This window comes from Chaetomium fimeti (assembly GCF_033439085.1).
Source record: "Chaetomium fimeti strain CBS 168.71 chromosome Unknown B0H64scaffold_4, whole genome shotgun sequence".
NCBI classification, from domain to species: domain Eukaryota; kingdom Fungi; phylum Ascomycota; class Sordariomycetes; order Sordariales; family Chaetomiaceae; genus Chaetomium; species Chaetomium fimeti.
In genome coordinates this window covers 1,202,719-1,216,056 of record NW_026944332.1, presented here as the reverse complement: position 1 = coordinate 1,216,056, position 13,338 = coordinate 1,202,719, and the positions used below count along the sequence as shown (strand labels likewise).

At 58.4% G+C, this 13,338-nt stretch overlaps 6 protein-coding genes and 1 non-coding gene across 7 annotated transcripts; 4 read left to right on the top strand and 3 right to left on the bottom strand.

The window, feature by feature from the left end:
* Positions 1–148: 148 nt before the first annotated feature.
* B0H64DRAFT_417182 (TIP41-like family-domain-containing protein) lies at positions 149–1,058 on the bottom strand (the record flags this gene model as incomplete). Its single annotated transcript, XM_062805225.1, has 2 exons — positions 149–277; positions 330–1,058. The coding sequence occupies 2 exons, from the start codon at positions 1,056–1,058 to the stop codon at positions 149–151; spliced, it is 858 nt and encodes a 285-aa protein (XP_062658998.1).
* Positions 1,059–2,028: 970 nt separating this feature from the next.
* Positions 2,029–3,329, top strand: B0H64DRAFT_323964 (kinase-like domain-containing protein; the record flags this gene model as incomplete). The annotated part of the gene is made up of 3 exons (XM_062800637.1): positions 2,029–2,133; positions 2,188–3,153; positions 3,210–3,329. 3 exons carry the CDS (start codon positions 2,029–2,031, stop codon positions 3,327–3,329), a joined length of 1,191 nt encoding a protein of 396 aa, XP_062658997.1.
* On the bottom strand, positions 3,208–4,754 carry B0H64DRAFT_146831 (mitochondrial inner membrane protease ATP23). Its single transcript, XM_062798365.1, has 2 exons — positions 3,877–4,754; positions 3,208–3,800 (listed from the first exon to the last, which is right to left on the bottom strand). Exons 1-2 carry the CDS (start codon positions 4,483–4,485, stop codon positions 3,573–3,575), a joined length of 837 nt encoding a protein of 278 aa, XP_062658996.1. The 5' UTR covers positions 4,486–4,754; the 3' UTR covers positions 3,208–3,572.
* Positions 4,755–4,787: 33 nt separating this feature from the next.
* B0H64DRAFT_459769 (Aspartate/glutamate/uridylate kinase) lies at positions 4,788–6,947 on the top strand (the record flags this gene model as incomplete). Its single annotated transcript, XM_062807452.1, has 5 exons — positions 4,788–5,145; positions 5,231–5,418; positions 5,470–5,580; positions 5,634–5,904; positions 5,956–6,947. Exons 1-5 carry the CDS (start codon positions 5,106–5,108, stop codon positions 6,945–6,947), a joined length of 1,602 nt encoding a protein of 533 aa, XP_062658995.1. The 5' UTR covers positions 4,788–5,105.
* Positions 6,948–6,988: 41 nt separating this feature from the next.
* Positions 6,989–8,148, bottom strand: B0H64DRAFT_395428 (uncharacterized protein). The gene is made up of 5 exons (XM_062803770.1): positions 8,016–8,148; positions 7,839–7,925; positions 7,537–7,744; positions 7,345–7,442; positions 6,989–7,286 (listed from the first exon to the last, which is right to left on the bottom strand). The coding sequence occupies exons 1-5, from the start codon at positions 8,058–8,060 to the stop codon at positions 7,173–7,175; spliced, it is 552 nt and encodes a 183-aa protein (XP_062658994.1). The 5' UTR covers positions 8,061–8,148; the 3' UTR covers positions 6,989–7,172.
* Positions 8,149–8,561: 413 nt separating this feature from the next.
* On the top strand, positions 8,562–8,633 carry B0H64DRAFT_t90. The gene has a single exon. It is a non-coding gene; the product is annotated as a tRNA-Arg (tRNA).
* A 1,428-nt stretch (positions 8,634–10,061) lies between these two features.
* Positions 10,062–13,070, top strand: B0H64DRAFT_146794 (uncharacterized protein). Its single transcript, XM_062798364.1, has 7 exons — positions 10,062–10,228; positions 10,288–10,472; positions 10,525–11,958; positions 12,017–12,159; positions 12,214–12,305; positions 12,366–12,598; positions 12,668–13,070. Exons 1-7 carry the CDS (start codon positions 10,180–10,182, stop codon positions 13,022–13,024), a joined length of 2,493 nt encoding a protein of 830 aa, XP_062658993.1. The 5' UTR covers positions 10,062–10,179; the 3' UTR covers positions 13,025–13,070.
* Positions 13,071–13,338: the final 268 nt, after the last annotated feature.

The following is a 13,338-nucleotide window of genomic DNA, read 5'->3' as shown; positions in this document are numbered from 1 at the left end:
TGCTTAGGTGGAGGTTTTGGCCTCGGTCAGGGTTGTTTATTCGTATTCGACGAAGTTTATGTTCATATTCGTCATGCCTCATGTTTCACGTCGTCACAAGCGCTTTCCACGCCCCCTTTTATTTTTTCATTTCAAAGGCAGCATGGCCTTATGAGTTTGCTGCCAGGCAGACGCTGTCTAGCGAGTGCTCAACAACCGGCAGCAGGTTAGCTACCTGGTTGGAGTCTCTTAGAGCGATGGTAATCGCGTCTGGCATCATCCCGCTCATGTAAAGATTCTGCCGTTTTGTTAGCGCCCGCTCTGCTCAAAAGTGACAAACGACGACCTACCTTCTTGACATTCTCAAACACATCCTCCCGCGCCGTATACTCCCGAATCACCACCTCCTTCTCAAAATCCACATACACCCTCGTATCCCTGACCCTCACCACCACCCCATCCAGCCTCATATACAGCCGACACAGCAACAGCATCCTCTGCGCCATAACCCGCACCTTGACCGTCATGGCACTTATCCCATTATCATCCAACTCACTCTCATACAACACCACCTCATCCGCAAACAGAATCGGGTCCCTCCTCTTCAACAACTCCAACGGAATCTCCCCCTCCTCCCCACCACCCTTCAACCCGCGCCCATCCGCCGCTTTCACCTCATCCCCCTTATACGCGGCACTATAGCTCCAATCAAACGGCCGCACCACCTCGGAGATGCCCGCGCTCGTCCGCTCCCGCGAGCGGCTCCACTCACGCGCGTAGGCCACGCGCAGCATCCCGCCCTCGCCCGTCTTGTCGACCGTGTCCAGCGCGGCCTCGGCGCCGAACTGCACGGCCCACCCCGTGGGCGTGTGCCGGATGGCGACCAGGTTGTCGCCGAAGATCATCTCGGGGATGGGGATGGTGAGGCGCGCCGCCAGCGCGTCGATGGGCCCGGCTTTGAGGATGGGGAGCTTGCGGGTGGAGATCTGGAAGGGCGGTTGGGTGTGCGTGCGGGTTGCGAGGTCGGGGTTGCTGGCGGTGGGGTAGCCGTCGAGGGGCGCGGTTGTTGGGGGGTCCATTTTGGGGGGTTGTGTTGTTTGCTGGGGTGAGAAGCTTGGTTTTGATCGCGATATCTCTCTTCGGTTCGGGTTGGGTCGTGACCGTTAGGAGGAGGTGGTGGTGGCTGTGGTCACGGCCGGGGTTGGGATCGCGTGGCCAGCGGCGGGGATGGAGGGGTCGAAGTTTGGTCGAGGCCCGGCCTGCGTTGAGCGATGGCTAAAGAAGCGTCGGGGTCGTAGCGGTTTCAGATGGTCAACAATGAGGCCAGTTTGCGATCTAGCACTCGGGGATAGATTTCGGGTCCGTTTGGAGTTTCTGGAGAGCTGTCGGTTCGTGTCTCCAGAAATTGTAGGTTCTCAGTGGAGGACGAGCTCCTGGCGGGTGCCCAAGAACTCTCGGCCCACTATTTCCAGAGCCAACTCTTGGAGAGCCATTCCGCAAAAGGCAACTTCAAGGTTCCAAACAGCAGTGTTTAAAATGGGGATTCGGAATTGGATCTTTCTCAATACAATCTATACTAAGAACAGTTGATAGTTGGGTGCGTCGTTAGGAAACAAGGGGCGATCTCGGAAAGGTTAACAGAAAAAGCCCCAGGGCACCTCTTAACAATTGAACAGGTCCTTGCCTTGTGCTTTGACCACCGCCACTTGTATTTTCTAATGCCAGTGCCATCAATTCAGTTTTACCAAACCCCGAGCAATATCATTCAGATGCGGTCCTCTCTCTTGAAACCCAAAATAGCTTGCGGCAGGCAGGCTGAAGGGTGCCAGCGCTGAAACCTTGGCGGAGACAGTGGGGCGAGTTCGTTGCTGGGCAACGGCTCATCCCCAGCAAGCGTAAATACTGCGACAATCTCCGACTTGGGGCATCCTGGATCTCCAACCTTCACTGAAGTTGAGGGCCATCACAAATTCGCCCTTCCTTTTTTCTTCTTCTTTTTAATCAGCGCCGACACCCTGCCGCACCCTCTAACCTAACAACAGCAACACAATGGCTACAACGACGACAAGAACGCTGGAAGGCTGCTTCGACCGCCTTTCAGTCAACGACGAGAATGATCCTGGTGAGAACACGCGGCTGTATCAAAAGACAAAAGTATGCATCATCGTCTGTCTGTTTGCCAATTGTGTTTACTAACATAAGGGGCAGCCGGTCAACCCCAGCCAAAGTGCCAGGCCAAACCTGCTCAAGGTTGCTCTGCAAGCACAACACGCCAACACCGTTATCACAACCGTCAACCTTCCCTCGCAAGCGGCCCAACGAAAGGGCACCGCTCCCCCGACCAACCCCGTCTCACCGAAAAAGGAGAAGCCGTCATCATTATCATCACGCCCCTCCGATGAAGATGGTCTCGACAGCACCTCTTCCTACGTCGACCAACCTCTCGTCCCGAAGCAATTCCATCTCGGCATGTTTGAGATTGGCCGCCCTCTCGGAAAGGGCAAGTTCGGCCGCGTATACCTTGCGCGTGAGCGCGGCACCGGCTTCATCTGCGCGCTGAAGGTGCTCTACAAGTCCGAACTGCAGCAGGGCACTGGCGTCGAGAAGCAGGTCCGCCGCGAGATTGAGATCCAGAGCAATCTGCGTCACCCCAACATCCTCAAGCTGTACGGGCACTTCCACGACAGCAAGCGCATCTTCCTCATCCTGGAGTTTGCTGGCAAGGGCGAGCTGTACAAGCACCTGCGCCGCGAGAGCCGCTTCCCCGAGTGGAAGGCCGCGCAATATATCGCCCAGATGGCGGCGGCGCTGCGTTACCTGCACCGCAAGCACGTCATCCACAGGGATATCAAGCCTGAGAACATCCTGGTGGGCATTCACGGCGAGATCAAGATCTCGGATTTCGGATGGAGCGTACACGCCCCCAACAACAGGCGCAACACCCTCTGCGGTACTCTCGACTACCTCCCGCCAGAGATGATCAAGTCCGGCAGCAAGGACAACTGGTACAATGAGAAGGTTGACCTGTGGAGCTTGGGCGTCTTGATGTACGAGTTCCTGGTCGGTGAGGCGCCGTTCGAGGACACGCCCATCATGACGCACAAGCGAATCGCGAGGGCCGATATGACCATTCCGGAGTGGGTGAGCAAGGAGGCCAAGGACCTGATCAAGAAGGTATGTCGTATTACTTTCTGACCTTCATTTGTCATGTTCCCGCTAACGCAATACAGCTCTTAGTGCTCGACCCGGAGAAGCGGCTTCCCCTTGAGGAGGTCCAAAACCATCCCTGGATCATCAAGCATTGTGTGAAGGGCGAGCGGGCGGCCAACAGGGAGAAGCCTGTCAAATAAGTTGAGCATGATTAATGAGGCGTCTGCGATTTCGGGAGTCAGCGAGTGGCGTTTGGGGTTGGGTTCACCGGGGACACTGTCAGGAGTTCATTGCATGGCGCAGCCAATCCGGCCTTGTTTGTTTTAATTTCCACGCCCTCAGCCATGCGCTGTAGGCCGCGTTGCATCGTCTGTTTCCGCAGGGAGATCCGTTACAAGTACAAGCATTTTTACATTTACAGTGGGGAGATACCACTCAGAGACTCAGCGATACACCTCTTCGAATGGCCTCTTGTCTGAAAAGCACGAATCCCACACCTCGTTGACGACCTTGGTCGCATGTACATCGTCCTTGCACGCCGGCCGCGCCATGACAGACTGTATCGCCCGCATCCGCACGCAGTTTTGAAATTGTTGTGTCAGTGTCCAGTTGCCGCGAGTCATGGTCTCTCTCGTCCAGCGGCACTCTCCGCTAAGCATCGACGCGCGGATCTAGAAAACACCCATAGTCAGTCTCGCATGCCCACACCACCACCCTCAGCCCACAGCGCCTGGCAGCGGAACTCACCTCAGTACACGCAGCATGCCTCAAATTCCCGCCCCCCGTCCAATCCACCTTCCACCTCAAATGATCCCACGCATGCACCATCTCATGCGCGAGCGTATCCTCCAGATGCCCGCGATCGCGCATCTCATTCGCGCAGATCAGAATCCCATGATCGGGACTGAACCCGCCGCCCTGCCTTACCACCCGCCCGTCCTCGGCCACGCGCGCGGGGCACCGGCGGCACACGACGTTGGCCTCGTCCAGCGTCCCGTTCAGCGCGGCCACCTTGTCGCGCAGGAACCGGATCGTTGGTGAGTATTGGAATAGGTAGGCCCGGTCCGCCTCGCACCGCGCGCAGTCGCGGGCCTCGTTGGCCTTGTACCGGTCTTCCCGGTAGTGTTCGACGCCTTCGCGGGTCACTTGGCCCGTCATGATTCGGAAGTAGTTCAGCCACCACTTCACGGTCGGGTCGTAGCCTGTGCGCGCGGGGTCGTTTTCGAGGAAGCGGGGGAGGGGGGGTTGGTTGGGTGCGGGTTGTTGGGGTTGTTGGGGTTGTGAGTTGGGGGCGGAGGAGGGAGGTTGTGGTGAGGTTGAGGAAGGTGGTGATGATGGTGGTGGTGGTGTTGCCATGGTTGCTGGGCGGAGTTGGGAGGGACGGGTTGCACCGGAGTGTTATTGTTGAGTGGGAATTTAGAGTAGGTCTCAGGAAGTTATTCGGAGGTTGGGCGGTGCCGGAGAAAAGGGTATCGTAGTTGTCGTCTACGGTTTGGCTGCGAATGTTGAAGTTTCGCGATCTGATCTGCAAGTCGCTGCGAGCGGCTCCACCGCCGAACTTCCAGTTCCTGGGCCCCATCTTTTTTCCCTGGCAGAGGTGGAGCTTCCACGCCCTTTTCCACGCCAGTCAGGCGGTGAAGCTCAGCAGAAGGGCGCGTTTTTGAATGGACGTTTGAACCCCGGATTTCCATTGGCGCCCCTCCCGATGTCGGCCAATCGAACGGCTCACTCTCTCCCCAGACACGCCAGAGTGACGCCTGCCGTCACAGCGGTCCCACTGATCGGTTGGCGAGCAACCAGAAAATTACAGCACCCCTGTGAAGCCTACCCGAGGCCCGATGCTATATAATGGAAACGAGTTGGTGCCCGTGTAAGAGAGAAATCCCTCAGAAGAATTTGATGCTTCATGTTTTTGCTGCTGTACCCTCGTCCTACTTGCCTTTGACTGACTTTTGAATCCTGCCGATTTAACAGCCATGAGGGGACCACGCCCGCTTGGCGTTGTGATTAAGCTGGGTGAGTAATCCCATCTCTCACTCAGTCCAGTCCAGAGTTTGAGAGACAGGGGTCTGGTGTAACTCAACTAACTTCCCATTTCCAGGAACCAGCTCTATCGTCGACGAAAAGACCCATGAGCCTCTCCTCTCCATCCTGACGTCGATAGTGGAAACGGCTGTGAAACTGAGAAAAGATGGACACAAGGTCATCATCGTCTCGTCTGGAGCTATTGGTGTTGGGCTGCGGCGAATGGATGTCGACAAGAGACCAAAACACATCTCAAAGCTACAAGTAAGTTGCTCCCCCCTTCGTAGTCGAACGTGTTGGCTAACCACATTATAGGCCCTTGCAGCCATCGGCCAATGCCGGTTGATGAGTCTCTGGGACAGCTTGTTCACCCATCTCATGCAGCCCATTGCCCAGATCCTCCTGACACGAAGTGATATTGCCGATGTGAGCGAGTTGTGATATCCTTGTTAGTGTCTAGTCACTTACACCACCCACAGAGGTCACGGTATCTCAATGCTCAGAGGACCATCAACGAGCTCTTAGACATGGGTGTCATCCCTATTGTCAACGAGAACGACACCCTGGCCGTGTCAGAAATCAAGTTTGGCGACAACGACACACTCTCGGCCATCACAGCCGCCATGGTCCACGCCGATCTTCTCTTCCTCATGACCGACGTCGATGCTCTGTACGATAAGAATCCGCGGACCCACCCTGACGCCCACCCTATTGAAGTGGTCGAAGACATCGGGGCGCTGGTAGCAGACGGTGCGTGCTTTCCCTACCGCCTTCGGCAGCAGTCAACTAACCCTCTCCCAGTCTCATCCGCAGGTTCCTCCCTCGGCACGGGTGGCATGTCCACCAAGATCGTCGCCGCCCGCCTAGCAACCTCAGCCGGCGTCACAACCGTCATCACACGGTCCTCCATCCCCGGCAACATCGTCAAGATCGTGAAACACATCCAAGCCAGCCGCTCCCCGCCCTCCCTCGCCACCAAAGCCAACCAAGCCCCCGGCACGCCAGGCGGTCCCCTCTCCCGCACGCAAAGCACCGACGCCCTCCTCAACTCGGCCGCCGCCGCCACCCAGCCAGGATCCCCCCACGCCGACACACCATCAGCCGACCGCAGCCTCACCTCCACCCCCATCCCCGGCCCGCCAAGCAACAAGATCCCGCTGCACACGCGGTTCCTGCCGTCGCCGCACCCGGTGCGCGACCGCTACTTCTGGATCCTGCACGGCCTGCGCCCGCACGGCACGCTGTACATCGACCAGGGCGCCTACAAGGCGCTGGTCGGCAAGGCCGGGCTGTTGCCGGTGGGTGTCGTTGATGTGGAGGGGTCGTTTGCGCAGCAGGAGGCTGTGAGGCTTTGTGTGGTGGATAGGAGGCGGAGGAGGGGGAAGAAGACGACGGGGGAGAAGCTGCTGCTGCAGTCGTCGCCTGGGCAGGGGGTGGGGAATGTTTTGGTTGAGGGGGAGGGTGGTGGTGGTGGTGGTGGTGGTGGTGGTGGTGGTGGTGGTGATGAGGGTGAGGATGGGGAGGGGGATGGGGGGAAGTTGTGGGAGGGTGAGGCGCGCGAGGTGGGAAGGGCGTTGAGTAATTACTCGAGCGCGGAGATTGCGCGGATCAAGGGGCGGCAGAGCGTGGAGGTGGAGGGGATCCTGGGGTATGCGGACAGCGAGTATGTGGCGCACCGGGAGAGTATCAGCTTCTTTGCTTCGGTGCGGGAGAGCAGGCCGGTGACGCCGGTGAGGGAGGTGGTGGATGGGAAAGGGATTGGGGGGTATGAGGGGGAGGGGGCAGTCTTGTAAGCGGGCACGGGGTTTCACTTTTTCAAGAAGGGGAACGTGGATAGACAAAAATAGATCTTTTCCTTGGTATCTTCGTATAGCTGACTGAAATCACATTCAAGTCATGTTTTTGTCTTCTGTCATTCCGTCCAGTGCCCACCCGTCTCGCATGGGAATCTAAAGACCCTCAAAACGCCTGACGCCGTGTATTTTTACTAACCATACCACCGCTTAACACCCACTCCATTAACCGGCAAAGAGGGTGTCCTCATCACGGAGGTATTCTCCACAGTCCGATTGCCGGAAACACACGACACCCGTAGGGTCCAACCGCCTCACCTCGGCCGTACTCCTCGCAGTCTGCTCCACGTCAGCCATGTTTATCCCCTGAACAAACCAAGGGGAAAGGGTAACTCACCACGCCAAACCCAAGCGGCACATCCGCCATGCTGTACACCACGCACCCTTGATGCTCAGGGCAGTCCTCCGACCACCGGCCGACATGCGCCTTGACCACTATATCCCCCCACACAGTCAGCACTCCCCCCTTCCACAATTCATATCCGCATATATCACCACCGCCCCCAAGACCCAAGACAGACCAACTCACCGTTCGACCCGTAGAGAAACGGCTGGGCTCCGTTGTCCTTGACCCAGATCTTGTGGCGGGCGCCCGCCGCGATGATGGGCAGCGCCGTGATGTGCAGACGGAACTTGCCCGTCTTGGTCACCTTGCCGAGGCAGGTGCCGAGGCTGAGGAGGGCGTCGCGGCTGATGCTGGTGGCGAGGTTGGCGATCGAGAGCTTGACGTAGTAGACCTGTGGGCGAACAAGCAGTGTGAGTATGAATGTGAGAACGAAGGGGTGGCGTGTTGTTGAATTGGGTTTGAAGGAGGGGGGTGGAGAGGCGTACGCGCGAGTGGTTCAGTCGGAAGACGTAGCGGTCGCCGTCTTCGAGGGGCGCGATCAGACTCTTGAGGTCGGACATGTAGTTGGCTAGCTAAAGGTGAGGGTGTTAGCTGGGTTTGTAGCTTTTGGTCCTTTGGGGACTCCAATTGGACGCGAGTGAAGGGGGAATTGACAGGCGTACCTTGTCCAACACCGTCTTCATTTCTTCATCTGTTAAGGGGCGCATATTGACGGTTTGTGGGAGTGGATGTTTTGACTTGGAAGGTCGTGTGTCGATTGCTGCTCTGCTCTCTGCAGCGTGCTCGAGGCTTATCGCGACCACCAGAAAAAAAGTTGAAGCCAATCACAACCCCACACTGCAGCGTTCGCTTGGCAGGCCCGCTTTTACCCGCCTCTCACTCCCCCTGGCCTCAGCCGCCGACATATTGAATCCATTGTGTTAATCGAGTCCCCTTCGGTAGAGGACAAAAATGCAAAAATATATCCATCTATACCAGGTTCGAAAGAGCATTGGAATACACCCGTAACCTGGGGACCTTTTACAAAAGGACGCACACTGCGAAGCAAAGTCATGCTACAAGCCCATGTGCCCGTCCGACGAAGGTCGAAGGACGCTCACGCTTCGACGAATCACGGGCTCGCGGTTTCTTCCGTCTCATGTCCGCCGCCAAACCAGGAAAGGCATCATAAACATATTTTCTTTTAGGCCCAATGTAACACATACGAAGGCCCGCTGGCCAAATGGTAAGGCGCCAGATTTCGGCTCTGGAGATTGTGCGTTCGAGCCGCACGTGGGTCGCTCTTTACTTTTGCTCTTTGTTGTGACCGGCGCCTTCCTTCCTTGTCCAATTCTCTTTCCGCTCTGATCGATGCCCCGAGTCCATTCTGTTTTGCGACCGCCGATTGGAAGGGGGTCGGGTCACTTCCTCTTTCTGACTTCTTGTTCGGCCACCCAAGTCCCCCACCCTCCAGCTACCTTACCGTGCCCACCACCAGGCAGTTGGTCTTCCCGTCTGGCTGCCGCCTTTGCATGAGCCGCAATCAAAGAAAGTTTTAACAATGGCAGATCATTTCCTTGGTTCCAATATTTCGGTGCCTCTGAAGATGCGGCTCTCGTTGATCAGCGCAACCAAGATGCGCCCCGGATCGCTCCTCCTCAAGGGAAGCGGCTGATCGATTGGATCGGGGCGATCAGTTGGTGGAAATCACTCGAGTGGCCCAAGCAGGTACGGCAGGGCAAGCAGCAAGAGCTGGGGCGACGACCGGGTTTTCGGGTCGTGGTGACGATACCTTCCTCTTTGGATATCGTTGCAACATTCTCGAAATACCCGGCGCCCCTCCCATCTGCTCTTCACATCTTCCGCATCTCGAATCGTCCTCAATATTGCGCAGTGAGATCCTGGAGGATTCCAGCAGACGCGGGGTTTCCTCTTATTCTCCACGACTCTGCAACGCCCAGACACCCGCCAAGCACAGCATCATGACAAACATCAGGCTCCTCGTTGGCCCAGGCTCCCTAGTCGGGAACTTCGGGCGGCCTTCGAAGGGCGGGTCTCTCGGAGGGCATGCGCCGTCGAACTCGTTTCCGGAATGGTTGCGGCTCGCCGGGAGCCCAAGCCCCCAGGAACCTGCCTTGGCCCTCCTGCCAATTAACCGCTATGCTGGCTCCCGTTCTGGGCGCCGAACGGCACGGCCCTGCCACTACCCCTGCCAATGCCCCTGTAATCACCGGGACTCCCATCCGAGGACCTCGACTCGGCGTGGTAGCCACTCGCGTACCCACCGACCCGGTTGTGTGCTGCATGCGAACCGGGTTAGCAACCCTCCCGGCTCGGGGAAAACCGAGCTGGACGAAGTATTCCGTACACGACAGAGTATGGCGTGCGCGGAAACCATGGCATGAATTACAGCTGTCTCACGCACCGCCCTGCGTAAGCCTCGGCGTCTTGCCTCGTTGAGGAACGGCGACCACCCCCCTTCTGTGAGTCTGGACTCGACCATGGTGGTGGTCAGCTGTCCCCACGCCGCACCTGTTCCCGTGGCCTCCACTCGATACGTTCGTCGTGGGATGTCCTTGCCTATTCCCCGGATGCATCGCTGGAGTTGCATCCTGCTCGCGATGGCGGACAGGGTTGCCGCCGTTCCACCTACCGGAGATTTTGGGCACCCTGTCTTTCATTTGCCCCTCCACTAGAGTTGGAAGCGTGCCGGATTACCTGGCGCCGAATTCAGGGAAAGGGGGGTCCGCCACGGGGGTTTAAGAGGGAAGGTGTATCCTCAGTAGCCATCTCCTCGTGTGCTTGTACGCCGGTAGAGTCGAGGTAAACTAGTCTCTGCACTCCAAGATGAGGTCCTCCTCTCGCTTCGTTGGCGCCCTTGCGGCGGCGGCATCGTGTAAGTGCGAGTCGAACATGCTACGTTCAACCTCCCAGCGACTGACACTCATCTTGTAGTCCTGCCGTCTGCCCTCGCCCAGAACAATGCTCCTGTGACATTCACCGACGCGGACTCCGGCATCATCTTCAACTCCTGGGGCATCGCCGACGGGGCTCCCCAAACCCAAGGCGGTTTCCAGTTTGGTGTAGCTCTCCCTGAGGATGCTCTCGAGACTGACGCCTCGGAATTCCTCGGTTACCTGGTACGTTCCAAGAGACCACATAGATGTCGCCCCCAGAGGCTAACTGCCCCAGCAATGCGCGAGGACCGAAGGTGCGGGATGGTGCGGTGTCTCCCTGGGCGGCCCCATGACCAACTCGCTCCTCATCACGGCCTGGCCGCACGAGGACACCGTCTACACCACCCTCCGCTTCGCGACCGGCTACGTCATGCCGGATCTCTACACGGGAGACGCCGAGATCACCCAGGTCTCTTCCACCATCAACGCGACCCACTTCACCCTGATCTTCAGGTGCCAGAACTGCCTGCAGTGGAGCCAGGACGGTGCTGAGCGCAGCGCCTCCACGAGCTCCGGTGCCTTGGTCCTCGGTTGGGTCCAGGCCTTCGGCGAGGTTGTCAACCCCACCTGCCCGGACCAAATCTCCCTCGACCAGCACGACAACGGCATGGGCATCTGGGGCGCCCAGCTCGATTCCAACGCCGCCAACCCGTCCTACACCGCCTGGGCTGCCCAGGCCACCAAGACCGTCACTGGCGAGTGCGACGGCTCGACCCCGACCGACGTCATCAGCGTCCCCGTGCCGACCGACGCCGTGTTCGACTACATCGTCGTTGGCGGCGGTGCTGGTGGTATCCCCGCTGCTGACAAGCTTAGCGAGGCCGGCAAGAAGGTTCTGCTCATCGAGAAGGGCTTCGCCTCGACCGGCGAGCACGGCGGCACTCTCGGCCCCGAGTGGCTGGAGGGCACCGACCTTACCCGCTTCGACGTCCCCGGCCTGTGCAACCAGATCTGGGTCGACTCCAAGGGCATTGCGTGCGAGGACACCGACCAGATGGCCGGTTGCGTTCTCGGTGGCGGTACCGCTGTGAACGCTGGTCTGTGGTTCAAGCCTTACTCTCTCGACTGGGACTTCATCTTCCCCACCGGCTGGAAGTACCGTGACGTCCAGGCCGCCATCAACCGCGTCATCAAGCGCATCCCGGGCACTGACGCCCCCTCGACCGACGGCAAGCGCTACTACCAGGAGGGCTTCAACGTCCTCGCTGGCGGTCTGACTACCGGTGGCTGGAGCAAGGTCACGGCCAACTCGGCCCCCGACAGCAAGAACCGCACCTTTGCCAATGCCCCCTTCATGTTCTCCGGCGGTGAGCGCAACGGGCCCCTCGCCACCTACCTGACCAGCGCCAAGAAGCGCAGCAACTTCAACCTCTGGCTCAACACCTCGGTCAAGCGTGTCATCCGTGAGGGTGGCCACATCACCGGTGTCGAGGTCGAGGCTTACCGTGACGGTGGCTATGCGGGTATCGTGCCCGTCACCAGCGTTACCGGCCGTGTCGTTCTATCCTCGGGTGCTTTCGGGAGCGCCAAGATCCTGTTGAGGAGTGGTATCGGCCCGACTGACCAGCTCGAGGTTGTCAAGAACTCGGAGAAGGACGGCCCGACCATGATCAGCAACTCGTCGTGGATCAACCTGCCGGTTGGCTACAACCTGGATGACCATCTTAACGTAAGTTCCAAGTGAACCCCGAAAAGCAAACCGAGAGCAAGTGCTAACTTCGTGACAGACTGACACCGTCATCACCCACCCCGATGTTTCGTTCTACGACTTCTACGCGGCGTGGACCGACCCCATTGTGGCCGATAAGGACAGCTACCTCAACAGCCGCACTGGCATCCTTGCCCAGGCCGCTCCCAACATTGGTCCTATGTGAGTTGAACACCGTCTCCGATTTACTCCAAACAATCAGACTGACCAGACCAGGATGTGGGAGGAAATCAAGGGTGCTGATGGCAGAGTCCGCCAGCTCCAGTGGACTGCCCGTGTCGAAGGCAGCCTTGACACCCCCAACGGCAGTATGTTCCCGTTCCCGTGCCCCTTCTAAAACTAGAACGAGCTACTAACCCCCATCCCAGAGGCCATGACCATCTCCCAGTACCTCGGCCGTGGCGCTACCTCGCGTGGCCGCATGACCATCACCCCCGCCCTCACCACCGTCGTCTCGGATGTCCCCTACCTCAAGGACCCCAACGACAAGGAGGCCGTCATCCAGGGTATCATCAACCTGAAGACGGCCCTCAACACCGTCGAGGGCCTGACCTGGACCTTCCCCAACGCGAGCGTCTCTGCCCGCGACTACGTCGACAACGTACGTGTTTAACTCCCTCTCACCTCCTTTTAACCCCCTGTTCCCACCAATACTAACACCCTTCCGCAGATGGTCGTCGCCACCAGCAACCGCCGCGCCAACCACTGGATGGGCACCAACAAGATCGGCACCGACGACGGGCGCAGCGGCGGCAGCGCCGTCGTGGACCTGAACGCCAAGGTGTGGGGCACGGACAACCTGTTCGTCATCGACGCCTCCATCTTCCCCGGCGTCCCCACCACCAACCCGACCTCGTACATCGTCACGGCGTCGGAGCACGCCTCCCACCGCATCCTCGGCATGCCCGCCCTCAAGGCCGTGCCCCGCTACGGCCAGTGCGGCGGCCGCCAGTGGACCGGCAGCTTCGTCTGCGCCGCCGGCTCCACCTGCAAGGCCCAGAACGCCTACTACTCGCAGTGCTTGTAAGCATGGGGCGTAGCATAGCATCATGGTGTTGGGGTTTTATCAGGGGTTGAACTTGGGGGGTTGGTAATGTGCATGCACATACGCATACAGATTACAAACCCGGGTTTCGTTTCATGTCCATAGTTATGTTTGATCGTACATAAATTCGAACTTGATCAGTTTTTGCAAAGCTCACAGGGAAGGTGTACAAAGTGTGGGAAGAAGCACGATTAAACTATGCGAACATGAACTGGGTATCCCTTTCCTAGCTCCAGTCATCAATTAACTAACGAGGACCGAGGCAGGAGCGCAGACCGGCGGACACGTATCGCGAC